This window comes from Sciurus carolinensis, chromosome 17 (genome assembly GCF_902686445.1).
Source record: "Sciurus carolinensis chromosome 17, mSciCar1.2, whole genome shotgun sequence".
In the NCBI taxonomy this organism is placed as follows: Eukaryota; Metazoa; Chordata; class Mammalia; order Rodentia; family Sciuridae; genus Sciurus; species Sciurus carolinensis.
Window position 1 is genome coordinate 50,540,466 of NC_062229.1, and position 25,563 is coordinate 50,566,028.

At 39.6% G+C, this 25,563-nt stretch overlaps 2 protein-coding genes across 4 annotated transcripts in view; one reads left to right on the forward strand and one right to left on the reverse strand.

Moving 5' to 3' along the window:
- The window catches only part of Oxnad1 (oxidoreductase NAD binding domain containing 1), a 37,599-nt gene extending 19,037 nt beyond the window's left edge, over positions 1 to 18,562 (reverse strand). For both annotated transcript variants that reach the window (XM_047532398.1, XM_047532399.1), the window contains exons 1-5: positions 18,427 to 18,562; positions 13,165 to 13,316; positions 11,698 to 11,821; positions 11,374 to 11,437; positions 297 to 403 (exon numbers count right to left, since the gene is read on the reverse strand). In XM_047532398.1, coding sequence (XP_047388354.1) covers positions 297 to 403; positions 11,374 to 11,437; positions 11,698 to 11,813 — 287 coding nt within the window. In that variant the 5' untranslated portion in view covers positions 11,814 to 11,821; positions 13,165 to 13,316; positions 18,427 to 18,562. The remainder of the gene's footprint in view (positions 1 to 296; positions 404 to 11,373; positions 11,438 to 11,697; positions 11,822 to 13,164; positions 13,317 to 18,426) is intronic.
- A 391-nt stretch (positions 18,563 to 18,953) lies between these two features.
- On the forward strand, positions 18,954 to 25,362 carry Dph3 (diphthamide biosynthesis 3). Of its 2 annotated transcripts, XM_047531399.1 has the most exons (3): positions 18,954 to 19,177; positions 19,685 to 19,759; positions 22,950 to 25,362. In XM_047531399.1, exons 1-3 carry the CDS (start codon positions 19,070 to 19,072, stop codon positions 23,013 to 23,015), a joined length of 249 nt encoding a protein of 82 aa, XP_047387355.1. In that variant the 5' UTR covers positions 18,954 to 19,069; the 3' UTR covers positions 23,016 to 25,362. The 2 variants fall into 2 exon arrangements, with proteins under 2 accessions (XP_047387355.1, XP_047387356.1); XM_047531400.1 differs by lacking the exon at positions 19,685 to 19,759.
- The last annotated feature ends 201 nt before the right edge of the window (positions 25,363 to 25,563 follow it).

Sequence of the window (25,563 nt, forward strand, 5' to 3'; positions counted from 1 at the left end):
CTGTCAGTTTCATGGACTAGAACTAGCAGCTTTGTTTAAACTGGAAAACTAAAGCAGTTTCCATTGTATGACTGAGAGACAGGGCCAAAGGGTCAAAACTGAAGTGGGCTCAAGCTAAGAAAGGAATCAGATTCTCCATACCAAAAAAGGCACACCATGAACAGAATTTCTCTGGGGGAATGGGAGGGAGGGCACACAGCTAGCCACGGAAGTTCTTTCCAGAAGAAAAGATAATCCCTTCTATCTGATGACACCTTCTTAAATATACACCCTTGAAAAAAAGAAAAGCCACTTACCACTGGCCAGCTTTAAAGGAAAAGTCTTTATCGGCAATAAGCAAGCGGAGGCTCTTCACTGAGGGCGACTCACTGGCAGCTCCACACACCTTAGCCGCTGCAACCACCTATGGCCAGAAATAAGCTGTGGCTCAGGTTAGTGTGTACACAGCCTAAGGGGCAAACAGGGGCTTTCTGAGAACTAAGATATTTTTTAAATATACAAAGACGTAGCTTTCGAAAATTACTCAAGGTAAAGTACACTTTGCTTTGGGTCTGCTGACTATCGAGTGAATAAATTTTAATTAAGTTCTTTTTGAAAGACATGTTATAATATTAATCATACTCTGCATAAAAATAAAATCATCTTTTAGAGCAATTGTTTAACCAGCATTTTTCTGGTGAGTATCTATCACACGCCATGCACTGGGCTAGGTACTCTAGTAACAGCACAGGGGATCAGAACCTGTAAGCAACCCTGCCTGACCTTTAAACTCTCCATCAGAACTAGGCAGAGTCAGGCCCACTGTGCTCTGCAGGGTCCATGATGAACTCATTTCAGAAATTAAAAGCAAGCACTACCCCACCCCTTTTTAAGCAATTTTACAGAGTAATGTGTGTTGAATCTAATATAAAAACTGGGTTAGTACTCATGCTTTTGTTTTTTGATTTAGTTCTTCTAATTTATGTATTAAATTTTACAAAATATAAACATTTCAAGACCTTAAAACAGTGAGTGCAACAAAGAGTCCTTCCTTACAATTAGTTTGGGTTTGTTTCCTGGAAACTATTTAGAACTGATCAACTCAAGAACTATGCACCCCTCAACTTCAAAATATTTCCACTGCATTTGTTCATTCTTTATTCCATTTTGTGTTTCTCTTCCTCCTCTAAACCTGGGATATCTTCAAAAAAGAGGGAGAAAGACAGTAAGACTCTTTCTTCAACCTCCTACTTGGGTTCAACTCCACTTGTGGCAGTAAATCATATCAGCAACGGTTGATCAAAATGCAATCCTCTCCTTGGAGGGCAACCTTCACAGCTCCACCAAAGGGTGCTCTGGAAAACCATTAAGGTCAATGAACCTCCCACCCCAATTCTAGTTCATTCTGGCCACTTTCTCCAACAGACTACTAGGTCTAATCAAACCACCAATGGGAGACATTTTCAAAAATCCATTTGACTAGTCATGATGGATGGTCATCTCCCTCACCACCTGTAAGTATCTCCTAAAATATCTCCTATCTTACTCTTTCTCCTGCAAAATTCCTTGCCTCTCTTTTTCTGTATCATTGCCAATCCTCTCCCTTGTCTCTTGGTGATCAAGTCATGGTGATTTTCCATGACTGCCCCTCTACTAGCACTCCTGAACCTGGTCCCACCTACCCCTCTGAAACACTGCTCCATCAGCAAACATCAGTTCTTTCCTTCACATTCAATTACCCTCTCTCTATAGCCACCTTCTTGTCTCATCAGACGTGATAACTAATGCCACTAGCTTGTCTTAAGCAATTCAGCAACAAAATGAAGGAAGCAGCAAAATATGGCTCTTAACAGCATGGGCTCTGTAGTTACACTGCCTGGTACTTAAACCAGGTGCCACCATTTAGCAGCTGTGACCCTGAGTAGCTTACCTAGCCTCTGGCAGCTATAAACTAAGAATAGTTTATATTATGCCTCATAATATTACTGAGATGACTAAATGAGATAAAATGTGTAAAAGCCCTTATAACCCTGCCAGCCCGCAGTAAGTACTTAAGTGTTATAATGCATTAATGTGTGAATATTGGTTTCACATTATATGCTTTATTAATTTATTAACATATATGCCACTGCACACTCCCCAAGGGACCACTCACATGGATGACAAATGCGCACTGTGGAGGGCTTGTACTATATATACATCCTATCTCATTATTGTGCAAGTGCAAACTTAAAAGTCATATGTCTTTAAGATATTTTAAAAATCGTGTCTTCCATTCCTTCCTCTACTAAGACAATCAGTTCTTCCTCAGCCTACAGAATCTTCTTTTCCTTGATTTTTTTTCTTAACCACCAGTAATCTGACTTTTGTTTTCCTGTAATTTCCTCCCAGGTTTGTCAATGTCTTCCTGCAAACCCACACTCAATGTTCAGCCTCAATTCCAACCCTCCCTGATCTCTTGGAATCCAGTACCGTCCATCCTAAAGCATTCTCCTTGCCTGTGCTAGCTGATATTGAACTCTTTAGGTCAATCCTACCTCTCTGACCTGGTCCTCTTCCATTTTTATTTCTACTCTACTCTTCAATGGGAGTGTTCCCTAAAGGGCCTCACTCCACTCCCTCTCCCACCTCCAGGTTGAGGCCCTTAGCAATCTCTAGGTCCTCCTCAACCCACTGCTAACTACTCATCACCACTTCTCTGCCAATTCCTGGCTCACATCTACACTTCCCAGGGTAACAACAGTCAATGCCTGAGGAGCCTTTATCCTGGATATATACCAGATGCTCATTTAAAATGTTTTATGTGCATTCAGTTGGTATGAATAATCTACTGTATCTCAAGAGACAATGTTATCCTTCACCTTGCACATGAGAAAACTGAAGGTTCGATACTTCAAGATCACCTAGCTAGGACTTGCTGAGTCAAGATTCAAACCTAGGTCAGCTGGCCCTTAATCATCTGGCAGCACTGTCCAAATGGTACAATCAAGCACAGAATTAAATCCACCATATTCTTCACTCAGTTCCAGACACCTGAAACTGTGCTTAGCATGGGGATGTAGAGATGAAGAAGGTTGCCCCTGCAAAACCAGCTTCTTTCTACATCAGGACTTCAATTCCAGACCCCTCTTGGACATGGTCAAATCTATTTTCAATGATATACAAACTTTGACTCTAGGATTCTGTCCCTAACCCGACCAAGTTCCATGAATTCATTTCACCTTTTCTTTCCCCTCCTCACCCCTACTGTCACAGGTGATAACATCTTTCTTTTCACTTTAATTGCTCTCTTGGCTTCCTTCTTATGTCTCTCAAAGCAGTCAATCAGTGAACATGGCTAATGTTCCAACCCAAGCTGTTACCAGTTCAAAACCCCCAAAGGGGCTGGGGTGTGGCTCAGTGGTATACTATGTGCCTCACACAGCAAAACCAAAAATCCAAAAACCTTCAAGGGCTCTACCACCCAACTAAACAAACTAAAACTGAAAGGCCAATGTAACTCCAAGTAACTCATAACAGTTTAAGTTCCTTGAGTTCCTTCTTCAAAGGCACTTGACACTTGCCCATCTCCCAAACTCTTGCTGAGTCACTCAGCATGCACCACAATGAGTTCCATCAAGCCCCATTCACCCCTGTATGCCCTGCACAAATACTCCCCCTTCCTTAAGGTCTTCCCTCTACATTCCACCCTCTTTATCCTCTCCCTACCAATATATTGCCTTCCTTATTGTATTTAGCACATATTAAATTAAAAATACTGATGAGCATGTCTTTTTCACCACAAATCACAAACCTCCTGCAATTAGGTACTGAATAGAATACACCTCTAAATCATCTCCTTAGATCAGACTCAGGGCCCAACATGTAGTAAGGCTCATGAAATATCTGCAGAATGAAAGAAAATTTAAAAGTCCCTTAGAATTGGTTTCCAAAACAAAGACCGGTAGAAATTCGGGAGCATTTTGTTGCTTAAAAAGGGGGAGGTGGGGCTGAGTATGTAGTACAGCACTTGCCTCACATATGCGAGGTCCTGGGCTCAATCCCCAGCACCACAAGTTGTGGGGGGAGGTGCGTGAGGGTGAACGCCACAGAAAATCCAGATTCGTGTTCAAAAATGTGGAAAAGGTACAAGAGAGCAGGGACTGCATCAGAAGAACTGGTATCTTCCTCTGTTTGCTACACATTCTAAGTATCTAATTTCAAAAACAAGTAATGAGAATTATCACAAGTCTCTGTTCCTTTATCATTCCCTTTTATATTTACAAAAAAGAAAAGCTATTCCAAAAATTATTTTCTTTCAGTTTAATAATTTGTAAAAACATGGCCTAGAGCTACATTATTTCATTTCTAATAGCTTAACTGGCATCTGTTGGATTCACAAAACTAGATATGCATAAGCTTTAAACACCCACAAGAGTCACCTGGTAGCAAGGAAACCTCTATTATCATGTTAGCAGTGACAAGTAAGAATGCTCCACAATAAAATGACAGACTATGTGAAATAAAATCATTAATGATTTCTCACCATCCAACATTTAATGAAGGAAAGAAAGCTAGACTTAGGTTAAGCCATAGTTTCATTTAGATAGTGTCTGTGACCAAAAATCTTCCCAGATGCATTACATCCCTTGGTATTAACACAGTGATGTACATCCTGGTATTCATCTTAATAATCTGAACAAAACTGTCATGATTGGAATAGAAAATGCCTTGCACAATCCATAATCTTAAAACATGTCTCCCTCTTACAACTATTTTGTTTAATACATATACATATCTAAAAATATTTCTAAAACTGAGTAGTAAAAATATTAATGAAATCTCTTCAAAGGTCACATTCATTCTGAAGCTAGTTCACATAATTAGGATCTATAATTGTGGCCCTTGTTATAAGCCACTCTTTTATTGAATAAGTAAAACAGAATGAAGGAACTTTTAACATTGGCATTTGCTCTTATACTTAATGGATCGAAGGATTTCACAACTAAAACCTCAACTAGCCATGTCCTAAGTTAAAACACATGGCAGGAAATGAAGTTTTCCATAAAATAACATTTAGACTCTTCTAGCGTTCAATAAAATAACAATACATTTGCCAACTTTCACTGTTACACATTTTTAATGCATTGACCGAGTCAGCATCTAAGAGGAAATTCCATCATATTTATTTTAAAAATTGATTTTATGTAGGATATTCTGATGTTACTACTCACGCAAAAGTCTCTGTACAGGAAACGGGTCTTTGGAAAACTGACTGCCTTCCCCTGTTCACTCCTGTTAAGCTGTTTTCTAGCTTAGAAATTTAGGCGCCTAAAAAAATATAGTTGGAGTTCAGAAAATTTCACAATTTAGGGAAACTGCTGAGAACAGTATGTCACTTTATACATGAGGATACCAAGATCCAGACACATTATTTATTTATTTATTTTTTTTTTTTTTTTTTTTTTTTTGCGGTGCTGGGGATCGAACCCAGGGTCTTGTGCTTGCAAGGCAAGCACTCTACTGACTGAGCTATCTCCCCAGCCCCACATTATTTAAATGGTGGCAGAATACCAATCTGATACGTTGGTCCCTGATTAAAGAAGGCGACTTTACTCAACTGATTTACTGATAAAGACCACAAAATTCTGTCAAATTGTAGTTGGATTATGTTAGTCAACATTGTGCCCAGTATGAAGGGTGAACTACCTTACTCCCACCACTGCGCTGGCCTCTTTTCCACCTTCCTGAGTCTTCACTCCAGCAACCAGCCACTCTCCTGCATCACCCTCTTGGCTCTCCCTGAGACCACACAAGCTCTGGCATCTCCCATCTCAGATAACATCATCAGGAGACACAGACAAACACCTACAGTGTGTCAGGCACTTTACATACACTCATTCAATTTTCACAAGAACGCTGAAAGGCAGCTCTAATTATCCCCATTTTACAGAGGCACAAACTGAGGTCCCAGAGCCAGTAAGTGGCAGGGCAAAGATCCTGAATCCAGGCACTTGGGTGTTTTGCTGCTTCTCAAAAACTAATAAAGAAAAACAAGTCTTTCACCAGCTATCACCCCATTTCTCTGCTCCCATTCACATCAAAACACTTCAAGAGTTATATATGGTTCTGCTTCCACTTTCTTATCTCCCATTCTCTCTCCAACACAAGCAGCCGTGCTCTCACTCTCAGCAGGGTACTAAGGCCAGTCATTCTGACTACTCACTCCCCATTCTGGCCAATCAGGGGATGACCTTCCAGCAGAATTTAGCAGAGCTGGCCAATCCCTCCTCCTTAAAACACTGTCCTGGCTTCAACAACACTGATTTCCCTCCTGCCTGGCTGCCCGCTCCTTGTCCATCTCCTTTGCTGGCCCTTGCTTCTGTGTGGTCTCTAATTGTTGACATGGTCAAGGCTGAGTCCCAGGCCTCTTCCTCATTCTCTACATGGCTTAGACTATTTCCAGCAGTGAATTCAAAATTCATATATACAACTGCCTATTTGAGTTTCTATTTCAAACTTAACATACTCAATACAGAACTATTTTTTCTCCCAAATGTTCTCCCTTTTTATTATGAAAAATTTTAAACACATACAGAAGCAGTGAAAATAGTATAATGCACCTCCACATACTGATGACCCAGAATCAATAGTTAATGACCTGTTATGAGTTGATTAAACTCATACTCTTATCTCATTTGTAACTCAATCTGCTCCCTCCCTAGCCCACATTAGTACCAAACTGAGTCCCCTTCCTTCTCTAAACATGTTCTTCTCCATTTATATGAAAATTTGCCACCATCATTACATCATTATCTCCCTAGATTATTCAAATCCCAAATCCTAGAAATCATCCTGGTTTCTTCTTCTCTAATAGCCACCCACCCGCTGTGTAAATCCCATTGGCTGTACCTCTCTTGCTCTCCAACACTACCACCAGCACCTCTCCTGAGATTATGTCAACAACTTCCAACCTGGTGTCAAAGTCCAACAAAAATCCAACTCTTGATCAAGCTAATAAATGACCCTTTTAAAATGAAACAGTACTCATTTCCCTGCTTAAAACCTTCCAAGTCCCTATCCAAGCCCACAGTGATTTGTAGGTAGGTCCCGTCTACCTCTGATCTTCTCTCATACCTACTCTGCTCTGAACATGCCAAGCTCATTCCTACCCCAAAACTGTGGCATCTGCCACGAATGCTAAGCACATGGCTAGCTCTTTTCCTTCTTCAAGTCTCAGCTCAAATGTTAAGCACAGATTTAAAATGGCACCCCTGCCCTGGGCCATTCTTGCCTCCCATGGCCCTGTTTTATTTCCTTCGTAGTGTGTCTCACGTGACATTCTTTGGGTTATTCACATCACAATGAAGTTCCTCTAACAGCAGGGGCCTTGGCTGCCTCATGCACTGTTATAACCCCAGCACCTTGAACAAGGCTGGGCACAGAGCAGGCACTCAATACGTGTTGGCTGAATTTAAAATAAAATTTGTTTTACTTGATTAGGTTCCTTGAGGAAAAAAGGAAAAGAGTTTTACCTTTTAGATTTGCTTCATTTACCAAACAAAAGTGTGTCAGTGAAAAATACTGCCACTATATTTTAGAGACTACCTAGTTTGGGACATAGGCAGCAGTAGTACAGGCAACTTTTGCTTTCCATAGCTTCTATTCGTGAAGAACAGACTATATGAGTACCATCAGCTCATTTCTTAAGATGGATATTACCACCATTCCTATTTCAGAAAGTGACTGATTCAGGTAGTATGGGTAATCAGCTAGAATTGGATTAATACTTGCTTATTCTACCCAGTGAAACAAGTATTAAGTGTCTATAGCATGTCAGCCCTGTGTAAGATACTGTGGTTACAGAAATGCTAAGCTATGCCTTTCCCAAGGAGCCTCTATTTCCTTTGTGGGCTCCAACTCTCAGTGACCAGGACACTAATAAGAGCCACAGGCTGGCTGCCAGACCACCAGACCATCTGTCCTTCTCTGGAGTTCTCTGAGAGCTTATGGCCCAGTCTCCCTACACCTCCTAGGTGCCTGAGGTCCTTCTCTACCACCCTCTGATTTGTCACTGAGGACACTGTAGTGAGGCTAGGAGTACCAAGCATTGCTTGTCCCCACTAGTTAATCTTCAAAAGGTTCTTTGACCATCAGACTCTGATAATCAAAGTAAATCAGGTGTAAAACTACTGAAAAGTAAAGTACTTTAAAGAGATGTCCCCCTTACTCACACTGAAGACCACAGAGACCAGCAGAGAATTGTTCAGGAGACAGTCCATTTTCCAGCTAGCAGGCCCTCCCACTCATACCCCTACATGAGCAAAACCATAAGCCAAGCACTCAAAGACCAGCACTGGGAACCATAGGATCCTCAAAAGCCTCTGCCCCAGAAGCCTGGCCCTTCGGCTTTATTACCTATTCATTGTGCCTCAGTGACTCTCCCTTTTCTTATGCCCAGTAACATGCTGCTCAACAAAACTGTCACCATTTTTGTTGTAAGAAGAGCTGATTCAATTATCAAAGATCTGAGTCCTCCACTTACTTGAAGAAGTTCTTTAAACTCAGGTCAACAATATAATGTCAGACAGGACAGTTCTGAGCAAAAGGCATGCTACTAATAATTACTCTAGGAATAAAAGGCATAAATCAGTACTATCTCAGGCAAATCAGGAAACAGGATAATTGTATCTAAATAGTTGTCTTAATTCCCTCACCTGTGAAACAAGAATAAAGATCCCTACACTTCCCTGACAGGGTGGTTGTGACAAGCAAGTACCAACCTACTATATAATTAAATGCTTTGTAAACCAAAAGGCAACAATATACTAAGGCACTGCAGAATATGGAAAGGGCTTCTAAAAGCAAACAAACAGTCAAAATAAAATTAGTTTTTCCAAAATCAATTAGGTACATAAAATCACTTCTTTAGACTAGGGCACCACTAAAACCTGAGGACAGGGGTCTATCATTTTCAATGCCTGGCACCTCGCTCAGTATCTGGCATATTTCCAAACGAATGCATAAGAATTTTAAAAATTGTTTCACTGCCAAACTCTCCCATCGAATTATAATAGAATACATCTTGCTCAGTGGCCAATACTCTGCAGAAGCCAAATACAGTGACCCCTCTAGTAAAATGTTAGCCTTGCCTGAACAATTCTTACAATATTTACAATACTTCTACTCTTATCTTCTTGACATTTCTAAGGTTACTCAGACTTCTTTTTCTTTGGTTCTTAAGGAAAAAAAATATGAACTTCAATACAGTCAAATGTCCTTCAATTCAGAGTCCAGTTTTCAATTCAGACTGGTTACATTTAGAGTTCCAGGCAAAAAGTGTCAGTATCATAAAATGTCATTCCCTGAGTTTTCCAGAGGGAACACAATGCCCAATTCTGAAAGAATATTTCTTAGCAAGTGACTGCTCCATTCTTTACTCACTCCCAGAGTGACAACAGGGCCCTCTGGCTTAGGAATTCTAAGCCGGCACTTCCATTTGGTCCTGGGAGAAGCTGTAAGACATCTCCTGGGCAATGTCCTCTTCTGTAAAATGTGGATGGCTTCCTATCATTAGGCTATCTCATGGGCTTGAGGTGAAGAGCACATGGAGCTGTGGGAGTTTTGTAAAGCACACTGCATTAAAGGCAAGCGTGGGAGGCAGTTCTGTTAAGGCCCAACCTGAGGGTCTGTTCATTTCAAGAAGTCCAAGACCAAGCCCTGCTCCTGGCTAGGAGTGTCCTCCGGAGGTGGTGGTCCTAAGCTTTTCCCCAATTCCTCTCATTGCCTCCCAATTCTCAGTTTGTTTGGGAGAATGGAAATTAGAAACAAAAGAGGAACTGCCATTGGCAAATCCTTCCTCCAAGGTAGTAATATGATTAGAATTTTAATCCTATAATTTTCTCATTATCTGGGCACTAAAATTCTCAACTTTTCAATCAAACTATTAGAATTTACATTAATTTTCTTTGTCCTAAACTAGGTTCAAAAATCACCCCCGACTCCAAAGTCCCAATAATTTTGTCCCGTAAAATCCTGAAATGACCACTCTAATTCAGGGACTGGCAACTGTTAAATAAAGGCCAAATCTGTTTTGGTAAATCACAACAATTTGTGCACATATCATCATGTATGTTTTCACATTATAAAGACAGTTAAGTGGTTGCTGGATTTGTGATTTTATGTTATTCAATATAGTCAAACTTTGTTAATAAACTTGTTCTTAATTCACATGAGAATTAAGTGCTAGTAGTTGTAAATATATAGTCCATAAAGCCTAAAATATTTGCTATCTGATCCTTAAAAAGGTTTGCCAACACTTTTCTCTAATTTATCTTCCTCAAAATAAGACAGGCAAGAGCACAGTCCAAGCCCGTCACCCAGTTTTCTCCACAACTGACGGGCTTTTCACTTCTTAAAAATAAATCTTAACAAACTTCACATTTAGAGATTCAGCATTTTTGTGTAAACAAAGTATTTTCAGATTTATCATCAATGGGAAAAGTATTTGCCCACAAGCTCATAAACCCACTTTCCTGAGCTAATTTTACAGACATCTTATTTAAAAAAAAAAAAAAACCTTAAAGCTAAATCAACAAACATCACCCTCAGTTCATTCCAAAGCAATTTTCTCAAAGTAGAATTAGTATTTAAAGAAAGCCTAAACAATTCCCTTTATATTATAGAATCTCCTTCTATTAACACTAAAACTAATAAGACAATATAATTTCTGATCTTGTTTGTAGAAGTGTTAAAAAAGGCTAAATATATCTGAATATGTGAGAAACACTCAAAAAAACAAAATCAAATATCCCATTTATGCTTTTAAATGAAAATACAGTTACTCACTGAGGTAAAGGGTGAGGATCCTTTAGCTCCCAGCCCTTGACACCCCTTCAGATGGCAGATTAGCTTTCTATAGTCTGAATATGGTGGAAAAACTGTACATGGGAAGGGTAACAAGCGCGTCCACCTTCCTTTCTCAGATGTTAGTGCTTTCTCCCTTGATGAAATAGGAAGTGGTTCTAAAGTAAGGATGAACAAGGATTTTGAGACAGTGTCCGAAGAAAAAGAAAAAGAAAAAACGGTAAGCTATTCATATGTAGGCTCTCAAAGTAGTTCTATCCCTAAAGTAACTCTAAACATCAAACCTGTGAGAATGTTTCCTTTAATTGCTACAATACTACAGCCATCAAAATCAACCCACTCATTCCAAGTTAAAAGGAAAAATTTGAGGACTTCTGTCATCTTTTCAAATTAGTTATCACGTATCCTGCTTAGAAGTTTTCAGAAAAGAAAAACTTCCCCCGACTACACTTTGAAGGGACCAACTACATCTAATGCCTTCCCCACACCAGTCATAACCACGTGCAAACCGTTCAACCAGAAAACCTGACACGCCCCAAAGATACAGACCTCCCGGCGCATGACAGTTGCAGTTCTCTCCAAGTGATCAGTTTTCCTTTGTGATTTCATTATGCTTTAATAAAAAGTAAAATTAGGTTATTAAGTATTATTCTCATAAAAAATAATAAAATTAGTTTCCCCTGTAATACCACGGCTACCCAAAATACAACATAATATTATGGATCCTATAAAACGGTTAGTGAAAATCTGCACATATAACTGAAGTTTAATGATCTATTGATGATCTGCATAGTTAAGCCAAGATGCTGCCTCTTTCTGAAGTCGGATGTGCCTCCCACAACCATCAGCAGCTCTGAAGGCTTGATGACTGACCTGGTGAGACTGAGGTGGCGCAAAGTGCAGAGCATCAACTTCGAAGCAGCAGCCTGAGTGCAGACTGCTCCCACATAGCCTTGCAACAACCCCGAAATTAAGACAACACGTGCCATGGTGTTTCCTGAGCAAACAAAAATAAAATTTTAAATTATTTTAAGAAAAAGGGGCTGGGGCTGTAGCTCAGTGGTAGAGTGTTTGCCTCACACGTGTGGGGCTCTGGGTTCAATCCTCAGCAACACAAAGATATTATGTTCATCTACAACTGAAAAAAAAATTTTTTTTAAATATTTTAAGTGGGGAAACATCAGACTATTTTAAGAAATAGTGAAAAAGAGTTTGAATTTCTCTTGGTACAGTTATGAGTTTTCAGTCAGCAAAGTAAGGGTCTGACTTTATCTGACAAAATTTTTGCCACCATTCAGCGCTGGTTCAGTGTAACTGTACAGCATGTAAGTATGTAATTCTCGATGCTATCAAACACAATCATGCATCACTTAATGGGGATATATTCTGAGAACTGCTTCATCAGGTGATAATGTAATTATACAAAAATCATACAGTACTTACATAAATGTAGACTGTGTAGGTTAGTTAATCGACATGGCCTCTTGATGCAATCAAGAGATGCAGTAACCATGAGATGAAAGGCTGCTGTTTTACAGCATAACACGGCACACTGTTTTACAGTGACTTTACCATGAGGCAGTACACAATTATACATGCTATACTTTTATGTGAGTGGCAGTACAGATTTGTTTACACCAGAATCACCAAAAGCACGAGTAATGTACTGTTCTATCATGTTATTGGCTACAATGTCACAAAGCAACAGGAAAATTTCAACATAATTGTAGAGAATGTAAGATATGGTCATATATAGTCCTCTGAAGACAGATCATGCAGCATGTGGCTGATTTGGGAGATCAGTAGGGAACATGTATAAAGTCACATGCTGCAAAATTTGTTTATTCTTGTTAGTAGTCTTCTGGATATTTTCTAGTTTGGGCTATTCTGAACAGTATTCTTAAATGTTTTGGTTTTTAATATTTGGGAAACTAAATTTGTCTTCCTGTTGCACTTTAACAAGAAATATTAAAGAACTGGATGGTGTTCATCATGTGGAACATAGTTGTCAGGCAGTTACAAAATCTACTCCACTTCTATAATAGCATAAGATTAAATCAGGAGGTGATATAAGTCAGATGTAATTTAGTCAGCTGTAATCAAATCATATTGTAAAAACCCACTGCTTCATAACTAGTCTTTAGATAAAAACTCTTCTTCCCACTGTATAATGCAGCATCATTATGAACAAACATGCCATGGGCTATTTTTCTCTAGTAAATGAAAAAAGCATAAGGTCTCTTTTGCCTCATGCGAGATTACTAAATGTAGTTTCTCTCCTTTAAATGTGCTAAACCAAAAATGATTTGTTAATCACTGAAAGAAAGAAGGTGAACTTACTTTAGAAGTCCATGAGATTTTAGGAGTCATTCAGTGTATGGCTGGTTGACTGACTGACACAGTATATTCTGTTCCTGGTATTACACTGGCATCTTTGAATATACACCAGTTGGAATATAGACACTTTTTCCACATACTAACATTCTAAGTTCCTGCAATGACAGGGATGACACATAAAAACAATGTTTTCGGAAACTGAGAAAAAGCCCTAGTAAGTATCAGTTGCAAAAGAAAAGGCTCATTATAATCAGAAGGCATGTACTCATAGCAAGCCCACTCAATTCCTCCCCCTCATCATGGTCCCACTTCTTCATCTTACTGCTTCTCTTGTCCGTCTTCCTTCCTTTCTTAACTCCTGCAACTTAGGAGACCCATCCCATGACCTACCTTTCTACACTGTTTTCATCCTGCCATCTGTTGGCCACCCACCTTGTCTGGCTACTGGGGGTTCCTCTTATGGTTCTGCCCAGTTTGAGATACTACCATGCTGAAGAAAGTACAACCATAGTCAAAGGCTAAAATGACAGTTACATGTCACTTGAGGTCAGGTTCCCCAATTAAACTTAACTGCTATACAGTGAAATATAAAAAATTATTTTTCTGCTGTTTTAGATAACTATTGCCAAAATAAATTGTATCTTTACAATAGATACAACAATCTACATCTTAGTGACTATGTTGTTTGAATGGTCTACTTCAACTGGAAACAAATTTTAATTTTTAAAAGCTGTTTTCTTAAAATTTTTAAATTCTATAATAACCATGACCAAGAATGCCATCTACTGGTAAATAGAGCATTTTTATAAAAATGTTCAAAGTGCCTTCCAAAGTTTTTATGCCAGTCCTTAGGATAAGGTATTTTTTTAAAAATTACCCACTTTTATATGTCCAAGGGTTCCAACATATTCAGTCTAAGTGTCTAATCAAAGGAGATCAACATAAATTAATTCCCAAAACTATGTAATGAATATTCCATAGATGTTTGTATCCTCACAAGCTCTATTTTATCAAAGATTTGTAACTATTTCTAAAACAGAAAAATCATCATAAATGATAAAACTGATAAATAATAAGTAGTAAAACAAATTACTGCAAGCAATAGAATAAGATTTGAGAAAAATTACAGTGATTTCAGTTCAACAAGTACACTCAGTTCATTCAACAAGTCCAGGGATGCCAGGTACTATATTATTCCAAGGAGATGAAGCCAGGTACAATGTCTGTGCCATCATGGAGGTTTTATTACAGTGAGAGGAAAATTAATAAATAGAAAATTAAGGGGAGGATTCCAAAAAATGATGACCATGATAAAGGAAAGATGGAGTAGGTGGGGGAGTATCAGGATAGGCCTCTCTGAAGGGATCACACCTGAGATGAGATCAGAATGATTAAGAGCCAACCAAATAGAGCATTAAGGGCAGAGCATTCTGCCACAGGGATAAGCAAGAACAAAGGTAAAAACAAGGAAAAAGTCTAGCATGTTAAAAGAACCAAGGTCAGTGACACAAGAGGGCAGTAAGCTTAATATTTTGGAACAAAATTTAATAACCCACATGAGAATGATAGGCAGTTGAGCAAGCAGAAGAGACCCAATTCACAGTAGGTTATGGCAAAGAAAAGAACTTTACCCTAAGGTCACTAGAAAGCAACTGAAAAGTTTGAATAAATCAGGAGGATATGATCTATTTTTAAATGATTATCCAGGTTGCTTTGTGAAGAATGGTTTATCCAGGGGCAAAAGTGAAAGCATAAAGTCCAGTTAGGAGGTTCCAGTCTAACAGAATGCTAGGAATTAGGTGTGGTGGCACACTCCTGTAATCCCAGCCACTTGGGAGGCTAAGGCAGGAGGATCACAAGTTCAAGGTCAACGTGGGCAACTTAGTGAGACCCTGTTTCAAAATAAAAAAGGCTGGGGACGCAGCTTAGTTTAGACTGCCCTTGGGTTCAATCCCCAGGACAGGGGCCAAAGGGGAGTAGATTATGAAAGGATAACAGTTGTTATCTTTAGGAAAGGATAACAGAGATGGCAGAAGTAGATTAACATGAAATATACTTTGAAATTAGAGCCCTAAAATTTGCTAACAGATTGGATGAGACAGAGCAGTGAAAGACAACGAGAATGCCTCAAAGACCACAAATCCCCTGAAATGAAGTAATTTGAAGACCAGCAAGGCACCTGTCAATTCAGAATCCTAGATGTCATAGAGGAAGCAATGGGACTCCCAGGGGTTGGTAAGGGAAACTCAGTGGTGTACATGTAGTTTGAGGAGCGTGCTTGACTTTGAATCAGTGGAACTGGGCTTGAGTTTGCTCTTCTTGCCCTTTTCTAATCTTGGGGAAGGCATCTTTTTACCATTTTAACCATACCCACAGTGCTTCATTGGAATGCTGAAATAAATAAAATAACGTCTATGGAAGTACCTGGTAAGCAAGAGCATTACTATAAAATCCTTAAACATTAACTGGCTCTTCTCCTTGCCAAACAACCTAGAAAAAATGATTTGATAATGCCAATAAACAACACCCCCTGACCTGACATACAATAGCAGTCATCAAATGTAGTTTGTTACAGTTATGCCCTGGTTCTAAATCCTATCTTATACTAAGAATTTGGGTCACTATTATTTTCCATACAAGCAGTGTTAACATTTATGATAAAAGATAAACTTGTGATCTCAAATGACTATAGAAACAAGTAAATCTGCTGTCATACTCTCGGGGTTCAAAAATGTGTAATTACAAAATATGTCTATTCCTTTTAGGAATAAATGTAAAGATCAGTAGTCACTGTAATGTTTTCTTTAAATACACTGGGTAAAAAACAACAAACAACTTCAAAATGAACCTACATCATGTGCTTGACTATGGTTTTACTTTGTTCACAGTACAAGCTCAAACTGGGCAGAACCACAAGAACTACCTGTAGCTAAAGGAGATGGACAATGGATGGCAAGGTAAAAACAGTATGGAAGGCCTAGGATAGTATCGCCATTCCCAAGACTAGGTCTCAAGGGAACCAGCATGAACCAAATCAATGTTGTTTCATCTAGCTCTGCTTGAAGCACCATCACATCATAAATGGCACTGCAGTTAATTAAGAACCTAGGTTCTAGGATCAGAAAGATCTGAGTTGTCACCATAGCTCACTGCAATTCACTAATTTGCCTTTACAAGTTCCTTATCCCTTAAACCTCGGGTTCCTCAATGTTAAAGACGGGATGAATGATACCTATACCTTATTGGGTTGCTTCAACAATGCGATGCCTAAAGAGGATTTGTACAGCACCTAGCACGATGTGTCAACTATCAGTAAGTTATGTGCTGCTTTTTTGCATTTTAGATAATTCTTAAAAGTTGTAAAATTACAAAGAAAAACTACTTGACACCCCCTGTAACTTTTAGGACTATTAACCTCAGATTTTAAGATGCTCCAGCAAACTGGTGTGTTTTGTTTGGTACGAGGGATTGAACCCAGGGGCACTTAACCACTGAGTCACATCCCCAGCCCTTTCTTTTATACATATTTTATTTAGAGACAGGATCTCACTTAGGGCTTTGATGATTTGCTGAGGTTGGTTTTGAACTCTTGATCCTCCTGCCTCAGTGTCCTGAGCCACTGGGATTATAGGCATGTCTGGCAGCAAACTGTTTTTGATAGGTCCAAATTGCTTTCCAAAAGGCCTATTAGGACTGGGCTTTTAGTTGGGTGATACAGCATGTGCTTAGCATGCACACAGTCCTAGGTTCAATTTCCAGCAACCCCCAAAAATAAACCTTCCAATTTACAGATCCTATAGCCAAAACATGGCTGAACCCATTTCTGTACATTCAAAAATTACTCACCTAAGAACTAAAGTCAGTTCTGTGATTACTGGGACTAAACACAGGAGAATCCTCCTTCTGCCTGTCTCCAAAAGGCTATCTGGGAGGTATTTGTCTAAGTAATACCAGGGGCAACCAGAGTTGTGTGGGCTTTGATGTGACTTCTCTACCCAGACACACCTGAATCTCCATAGTTAACCCTCAACAAGTTTCAAATGTTTCCTAATTGCTGGGTAGATCACCAATTAAGCAAAAATACTGTTTGTGAAACCTCTGAAACAACCTTCTACCAACTCCATCAGTGTACTTCTGGAATTTTCTCCCAAAGACTTCTCTGCTTTTATGCTTTTCAAGCTTTAAAAGGGCTTGAAAGCCCACAACTGTAATCCCAGCTACTCAGGAGACTGAGACAGAAGGATTGAAAATTCAAAGCCAGTGTGGGCAACTTCCAGAGAACCAATCTCAAAATAAGGGCTGAGGATAAAACTCAGGGCTTGACATCAGGTGTGAGGCCCTGGGTTCTATCCCTAGTATCACAAACAAAAAAGTAAAAAGAGCTAAAACCAAGCAGAGCTTATCCAGTGTGCACAAAATTGAAAATTTCATGGAAACACTTGAGTGTAAGTACACAAGCATAGGGATGTATTAAGTATGTGTTATGAAAATGTGAAAGGTTTTATGTGATTGCCAAAGCAAGTGAGGCTTAATTTCCAGGTGAAAGAAGAATGCTAGATTTGAAAAGGATCTTAGATTATATCTAGCCCAGTTTTTCTTGGAAGAGGAATAGGCCTGAAGAATGTAAATCTCCAACTCCCAGAGCTCATTTGCAATCAAATCAGATTCTAAGTCAAGAGTTTGTTTTTCAATAGTGCTTTTTCAACACTACATTCCTTAATACTGATACATGAATAACTGCCTAGCAATGGAGCAGTACCCCATTGTAGGGGGGTTGTCCCCAAACAGATATTAGCACTGCTTTCAAGACAAACCACTTTTTATTGGCATTTAGCTTCAGGATATACAGAGGCCTCCTGCTGATAATCTTGCCAATCAACACCATTCCTTTTACAAAGAAACTGGGGTTCGCATTAGTAGTCTGTTCCTGGGCTTTGGAGATAGCCAGGCTCTTCCTTATTTCCTAGGTAAGTGATCTTGGTCAAGATATCCACTCTGTACCTCAGTTTAAAGATTAATAAAAATGGAATTTAAAAACCCCAGGATTGATGGAAAACTATGCTTTGCTCAATACCTGGCACATAACAAAAGCCCAATAATAAAAAGTGACGTTATTACTGTTACTACATATCATCGTAGTTAATGATGTTGTACGCCTGGCAAATACAGAACTAGAATTCAGTTCTTGCTTTCCAGGTCTTGGTCTTCTCGGCAATACAAAATGGGTTATTTGAAGATGCCTGGGGTGAAGAGGCGGATATGTACCTGCAGCCAGGAGCTATAACTTGTCCCTGGGCTCAAGGTCACTTGGTGAAGCGAAATCCCCACCAGAGCTGGTCGTCTGTCACCCGTGAAGGGCAGAGAGGACGCTGAGCTGCTCCCACTGCCGTCTGGAACCAAAGTAGAGCAGGGTCCTCCCTTTCCTGAGGGCCAGGCGGGTGAAGGCTGCAGCCCTCGGCGAGCAGTTCGAGGCCTTTCTACAGTCACCGACTTGATGCAAAGTCTACCGCTGCCCCGGGCACCTACTTTATGGCCCTGCACCAGATTCCACCCCTGCCCCGGTGAGTCTCCGCGGTCCCAGACGTGACGTAACGGTAGCATGAGCGAGCCTCGCACGCTATTGGTCGCTACTGTCCAATGGGAGTAGGGCTGCGCGACACTGCTGAGCAAGAAGCGCCATCTTCCCAGAGTCTCCACCCCTAGCTCAGTCATCTCCATGGTGACCGCGACCGGTCACCCATTTGGCCGCCAAGGATGGAGTTGCGTCATCATCTAAGCGCCGGAAGCGACCCTTCCTGCACCTGTGTGTGGGGAAGACGCCGGTTCCGGGCCGGCCTTGAGAAAGTTAGACCAATTAGAGGAGCTGTAGGACGGCCGGGGCGGCAGTGTTTTGCCGGTCCCGACGACCATGGCGGTGTTTCACGACGAGGTGGAGATCGAGGACTTCCAATATGACGAGGACTCCGAAACGTATTTCTACCCCTGCCCGTGTGGGGATAACTTTTCCATCACCAAGGTAACTTCAGGGCCCCTCCTGGCGATTCGCCGGAGCAGGCGCGTTTTCGCTCCCCTGGGTTCCCTGTGCAATTGGGTTTCGTCGCCCTTGCGGCTCTTAGTCACCCACGTTCTCTATTCCCTGCTTCTGAACACCCCGCTCCCACCCCGAAATAATACCCCGAGCTCTAGGTGGGCACATCGTTCTGGCCTTCAGTTTAGCCCAGGAGTGGATAGCAAGGAGCCCGTGTTTTGCTACTCCCGTGTCTCTCTTAAGGATACCTTCTTGGGATACTTGTTTGGAGAAGGGGAATCGTTTTTGTTTCCTAGGGATTTTGAGACAGCGGAACGTCGCCTTACCTTCCTGGGTGTTTTTCCCAATTGAAGGGGAAGACCTTTTTGGCGCGCACCTACCTTGCAGGGAGGCAAGCCTCCAAGAGATTTGTACAGTAGGGGTGGGAGAGGTTTGTGGGGAGGAGATAGCGAAGGGAAAACTATGCTGACCAAACGTTGTTTGATTTCGTTATAGGAAGATTTGGAGAATGGGGAAGACGTGGCAACCTGTCCTAGCTGCTCTCTCATTATAAAAGTGATTTATGACAAAGTAAGGGATCAATTTTAAAAGGGGGAGGGAGGGACAGTGAGGTAGTAGCAAGGACCTAGAACATCCCGACTGTAATATGTAAATACAGAAGATTGTCTCTTAATAATGTGCTGGGTTAAGTACTGTTTTTTAAAACAATATTTTAAATTACAACAAACAGCCATATCATAAATTAAAATTTTAAAGTTCAGGTTATATAACTCATTTTATCTTTTGAAACAGTAATAAAGAAAACTGCTTTTTAATGGAAAGTATTATGTATTAAATAGAAGAAAAAATAATTTTAAAGGTTATCTTAATTGACACTCTTCCTCTATGTAATATGTAACTAAACTTAGAGCTCCTGGACACATTTTGACAGGTATAGTTACATATTATTTCTTGCCTGACTTGTATGTAGGACTCAGTTACCTTGTTTGAACATAATTCCTCTTTGCAATTTTACAGTTGCATTTTATCTTTAGCTATCCTGTTGTCTTTCACAAGGATGGTGATGATAGAAAAAAACATTACTGCCCACTGTCACCCAAAGTTTATCAGTACTTTGAATGGAGTCTTAAAGATGAACTCAAAAATGAATATAGGAAAAGTGGGGACAAGATTTCAAGAGAAGTGGGCTATAATTTAGATCATAATGTAGAACTTGAACAATTTATTCTTATGTTAAAATGTACTCTAGAACAAAAAGCAAATAAGGTAAGAGAGATCAGGAGTGCAAGTCTGGGAGGAGGCTATAATTTTAAATAAGGTAATCATGACAGAATTTATTAAGAAAGGCCTTATTAAGTAAAGATTTGAAAGAGATAAGGGAGTGGACCATTTACACATGGTACATAGAGTTGGGCAAATTAACATTCAGTGATGGGATCTTAAGATGAGAACATGCCTGGTTTTGTCAAAGAAAAAAAGAGGCCAGTGTGACCACAGCAAATGAGAGTGAAGACAGTGCAAGATGAAATGAGAAGAACTGGGCAGGTCACAAAGACGTTGAAGGACTTTAAGGACTTTGGCTTTCGCTGTGAATGATGCAGGGAACCACTGGAGAATTTTTAAACAGGAATGCTATGACCCCACCTATATTTTATAAGAATGATTCTGGCTTGTGTGTTCAGAGTAGATGAGGGAGCAAGAAAAGAAATAGAAAAACTAAATAGCAGGCTGTTAAACTAATCAAAGCAAGAAATGGCTTGGGCCAGGCTGGAGCAATGGAGGTAGTGAGAAGTTTTGGATTCTGGATACACTTTTGACTGATAAGGATTTTCTTAGTGGTTGGATATGGAGTATGAGAGGAATCAGAAATGATTTCAGCATTTGTGGTCTAACTAGAAGGATAGAATTACTATCAACTGGGGGTATGTAACTAGAGACGAATAGGTGGGAGTCAGATATACTAAGTTTGAGAAGGCTATTTCCCATCCAGGTGGAGCTGCTGAGAAAGCAATTGAATATGCATGTCAACTAGCAGTATAAATTTGGGAGTTAACAGCCATAGGTAGTATTTAGAACCAGAAGACTGGATGATATCCCAAGAATACAGATAGAAATGGGCCAAAGAAAGAACTGAGTCTTGGGTGCTCCAGTATTAAAAGGTCAAGGAAGAAGTTGAGGAATATGCAAAGCTAACTGAAAAGGAACAAGCGCTGCAGAAGGAGGAAAATCAACAGTGCCATATCTTAGGAGCCAGGTGAGAAAAGGTGGAGGAATGAGATTCTTGTCAGAGTCCACTGATACATGAAAACTGAGAATTAACTATTATTGTCTTTGGCAACACAGTTAACTTGTGATGGTGTTGAGAGTACAGTACAGGGAAAAACTGAGGACAACCTGATTGGAGAAACATGGTGGTTGGAAAACAAATCAGAAAGAATGGAGAAATAGAAGACAACAAATGTGGGCATTTCTTAAAAGTAGTTTGCTGCAAAGAGAAGCAGAGACATGGTACAGTAACTGGTAGTGATAGAGGATTAACAGTTTCAGATCATAAACACTCAGCTCCATCAGTGAGTATAGACACTGGAAGTTAGATTTAACCACTGTTGTGGTTTTGCAAGTGAATATAAAGAAGGGAGAGAACAGTGGATATAATCATTGACCATGGAATTTTAACCAAGTAAAGAGAACATCTAGGGAATGAGGGACTGTGAAAAGGTGATAGGAGGAATACAGTGGCTGTCCAGGGGTGTTGAAATATGGGATCTGGGATAGATGGCAGCAAAAGAGAATAGTAGCGATGGTGTGGTCTCATGAGATAAGATTCAAAGTTGGTTGATTTTAGAGAGGGGAGGAGAATGGTGGCAGAAAAGAGAAACCAATCCCACTTCCAGGCCCTGTGGTACTATGGTTCTGAAAACACTAGAAGGGGATCTAGGGGAAACTGTCCTTGGCTATAACTTCATCTCAGCCTAGCACTGTTGACATTTTAGACATGATAATTTGTTGTGCAGAGGTAACCTGTACTTAATAGGATGTTCAGCTGCATCCCTGGCCTCTTCACATTGGATAATAGTAAGCAGCCTTCAGTTGTGTCAGCCTAAAATGTTTCCAGACATCGGGAGCAGAGGAACACTTTAAAGAAGAGTTGAGAATAAGGACTATTGTGTTCATGATGGACCATGAATTCCAAAGAGCAAGGTAGAAGATTTCCAGTAGGTGGGAAAAATAAAGCTATAGGGGCAGAGTAGTAACTGATCCTTCAGGGATCAAATTGCAGGGGTAGCAGAGTGTTCTTGTGGCAGTTGACATAAATCAGGATTAATGATCAGAGATTGGACTTGATTTACAAAGTAGCTGACATTACAGATTATCTGTGTTGGAAAAACACATGAAGCCCTTTCCCTTTTAGTTGAAAGAAGGAATTACTCTGAAAAGGATTTGACTTCAGATGACCAAATATTGAAATAATGAATACGGAAACGTAGAAAATGTAACATGCACTGATGTTATTACCTAGAAACGGTAGCTTGCAAGTGAAGATGGGCATGTTTATAAGATAAGGCACTTATTAAATAATGAATTCAGTACTGAAAACCAGTATGCTTTCAAAGTTCTAATTCTAGTGCTGCCTTTGAACACAAATGAAGTGACATAGCAATGGGAAAATCAACAACTAGATAGTATCTGTAACAAAATGAAGGTAATGTTAATGCATCTATGACATAGAAACTCAGTGTCATTTCTCATTCTGTCTTAGGATCAATTTATGTGTGGAGAAACAGTCCCAGCCCCTTCAACCAACAAAGAATTAGTAAAATGCTGAAGAAGCCTTCAGGAATCCACATCCTGAACAGTTAAGAATGAGCCCAGATGGAAATATCAAATGCAGAGAAACTGATTTTTTTCAAGGGGACAGCTGTTTCGTGGATGGCCATTCTGTTTTCATGTGTATCTTTTCACCAACTGCTGAGTTCATCTTCAAATAGAGAAGTGAGCCCCAGACATGTCATACCCAGATTTCATGTTTAGAACATTGAATTGGAAGCATTCTTAATTATCCACCTGAATTTAAAGGAAGATCATTTTAAATCAGTGCTTTCTTTCCCTTAGTTATCATTTTTATACCTTAAACCTAATTCTGTATCTGATAACAGCATCATCTACCTCAGTCATTAGGATTTCTTAGTTAAAATGAGATTATATTTTTAATTAGTTTCTAAGATGGTTAAAATTAGCCCTTTCTTTGAAATTTGAATCAGCTTTATTATTCTAACTTAAAGAAAATCCGTTGCTTCATCAGTACTGCACTTCAGATTCCCTCACCAAGCCAGTCTCTCCAATCTTGCCATTATTAGAATGTTCATGTTCTGTTTAGCATGTCATGTGTGTTACACTTCATGCACAGAGTTCTAGTAAGAGAAAAGATGGGCTACAGTTTCTCCATCACTACAAGTTAGTGAATAAGGAAGAAAAGTCTAAAGTGAAATGGTCAAAGAGGCGATTCCTTATGTTCCTTAAAAATCATGACAAGATTTAAAAAAAAAAAAGGAAGCAAAGTTGTTAATGAGAGGAGTTAAACGTGCCAAGTTAGTAAATGAATGCTTTGATTATTTTACCGATCAGAGCAAATATTTTTGTATCTGTATTTTTGTTTATTTTCTGATAAAGCTAATGAAATTGTAGTTCATAGAGGGGTTAAGGCCAAGTCTCTGTGACTGGTGCCAGTGCTTTTAGCCTATCACAGTATTGTGTCACTTCTAAAAAGTAAAGCATCTACAATGGAGAATGAACTTGAAAACGGGAGGCCTGTTCTGAGTAAATACATCCATATGGACACATCTAATAAGCCTCTATAGCATGCAACCAAACCAAACATTCACTTCTACAGAGAAGTGTTGCCATGGAGAAGAGAAATATATGAAAATAGACTATTGGTCTTCCTTTGCTAGAGTGCTGAGAGTAGTAAGAAATTAGAATCATGAGAAAATTGGAAAATTTCCATTGTAAACACAACTTTGCTGCATATATGAAAATGCACTGATAACTGGCAAGTTGTTTTGGGTGACTCCTGTAATTAGAAAAGCATACTAGAGTATCACTGTTCTACACTGATTGATAAATGAACTGCACACTCCTTGGAAGTTAAAACAAGTGGACTTTTTTTTTTTAATCTTGCAGCAGCATGGCTATATGCAGGCATTAGGTTGAGACATAATAAATCAAAATTGTATGCTTGACGTAATTGGTACATTATATGCTGTATTTGTGATACAGTGAGAAATCTCATTGATTCTTTGGAACACTATCAGCCCAGAAATAATCCACACTCTTTGAAAAGCAAAGTGACTGCTCAGATGAACAGAGCAGGGTACAGGTTGATTCTGGTGGCAGCGACCTGCAAAGAGAAATGAACTGTCCCGTGCTCATCATAGGTGGTGCTAACATAAACTTTCTCTCCTGCCCATGAACAGACAACCTTCATGTAGGTCTACTGTGAGCATAAAACAGGAAGAAAAGTTGCCCAAGTTCAAACATCCCAGGAGAAAAGAAATATAAACAGCTTTGGCAGTCAGTGATTGTTGATATACTGCAATAATAGAATGATTTTGTTTTAAAGCAACTGTGTTAAGTTTGAGAAAGAACATACCAAGAATTAATCCTATAGTAAGCAGAAAGTAAAACCAAGGTTTTTCAGGTGTGACTGGAGTTCTGAGTGATGCTTGTGCCTTATTTAGCCCCACAAACATTTGTGGAGCACCTCTGTGAACTGATTTAACCCAGTCTCTGCTTAGCTCTGGAGTCTGAGGCCAGCCAGGCCAGTGGATCCCTCACCTATATGGGTATAGGAGATGGGGTCAGAAGGTTTTCAACTGTCAGTTCTCATTTCAGGTGTGGGAGCTTACTGGAATGGAATGGGTAATTAAAACCTTTATAAACTCGAAACTGTCTGAATCATGAATTACAGGAAATGGGAACTCCAGTTTTCATCAGTGACTTGATGTTACCACACTTCTGAGTTTGAAAATTAAGTTGGCTGTTTAAAGGATTCTGCTTATATTTTATACATTCAGAAGCATTTTTCTTAGCACCAAACTTTTTTTTAACTGTACATATTAATTTATTACCAGGATAAATTGTATTGGCATGCTAAATAAAATCTGATAATTTCAGTTCATTTGTTTTCACATAGCTTTTCTCCTAAGTATCAAAATATTATATTGAAAGGTTTTGGTGTGATGATTTTATATAAGGTAGAAATCTTGATCTGTTTGGGGGCATTGTAAGTAGGTTTCTGATACAAACAGTAAAGTTTTCATTTTTTTTTTTTTAACATGTTGCCTAAAGTAGCCTAGAACCCCTGGACTTTAGTG

What these genes read in the sequence shown, in the direction of transcription:
- Dph3 (XM_047531399.1), top strand. Translation starts at nt 19,070, where the DNA reads ATGGCGGTGTTTCACGACGAGGTGGAGATCGAGGACTTCCAATATGAC. An exon ending in ATAACTTTTCCATCACCAAG is followed by an intron (nt 19,178 to 19,684) that starts GTAACTTCAGGG and finishes ATTTCGTTATAG; the next exon opens with GAAGATTTGGAGAATGGGGA. An exon ending in TAAAAGTGATTTATGACAAA is followed by an intron (nt 19,760 to 22,949) that starts GTAAGGGATCAA and finishes ATTCTGTCTTAG; the next exon opens with GATCAATTTATGTGTGGAGA.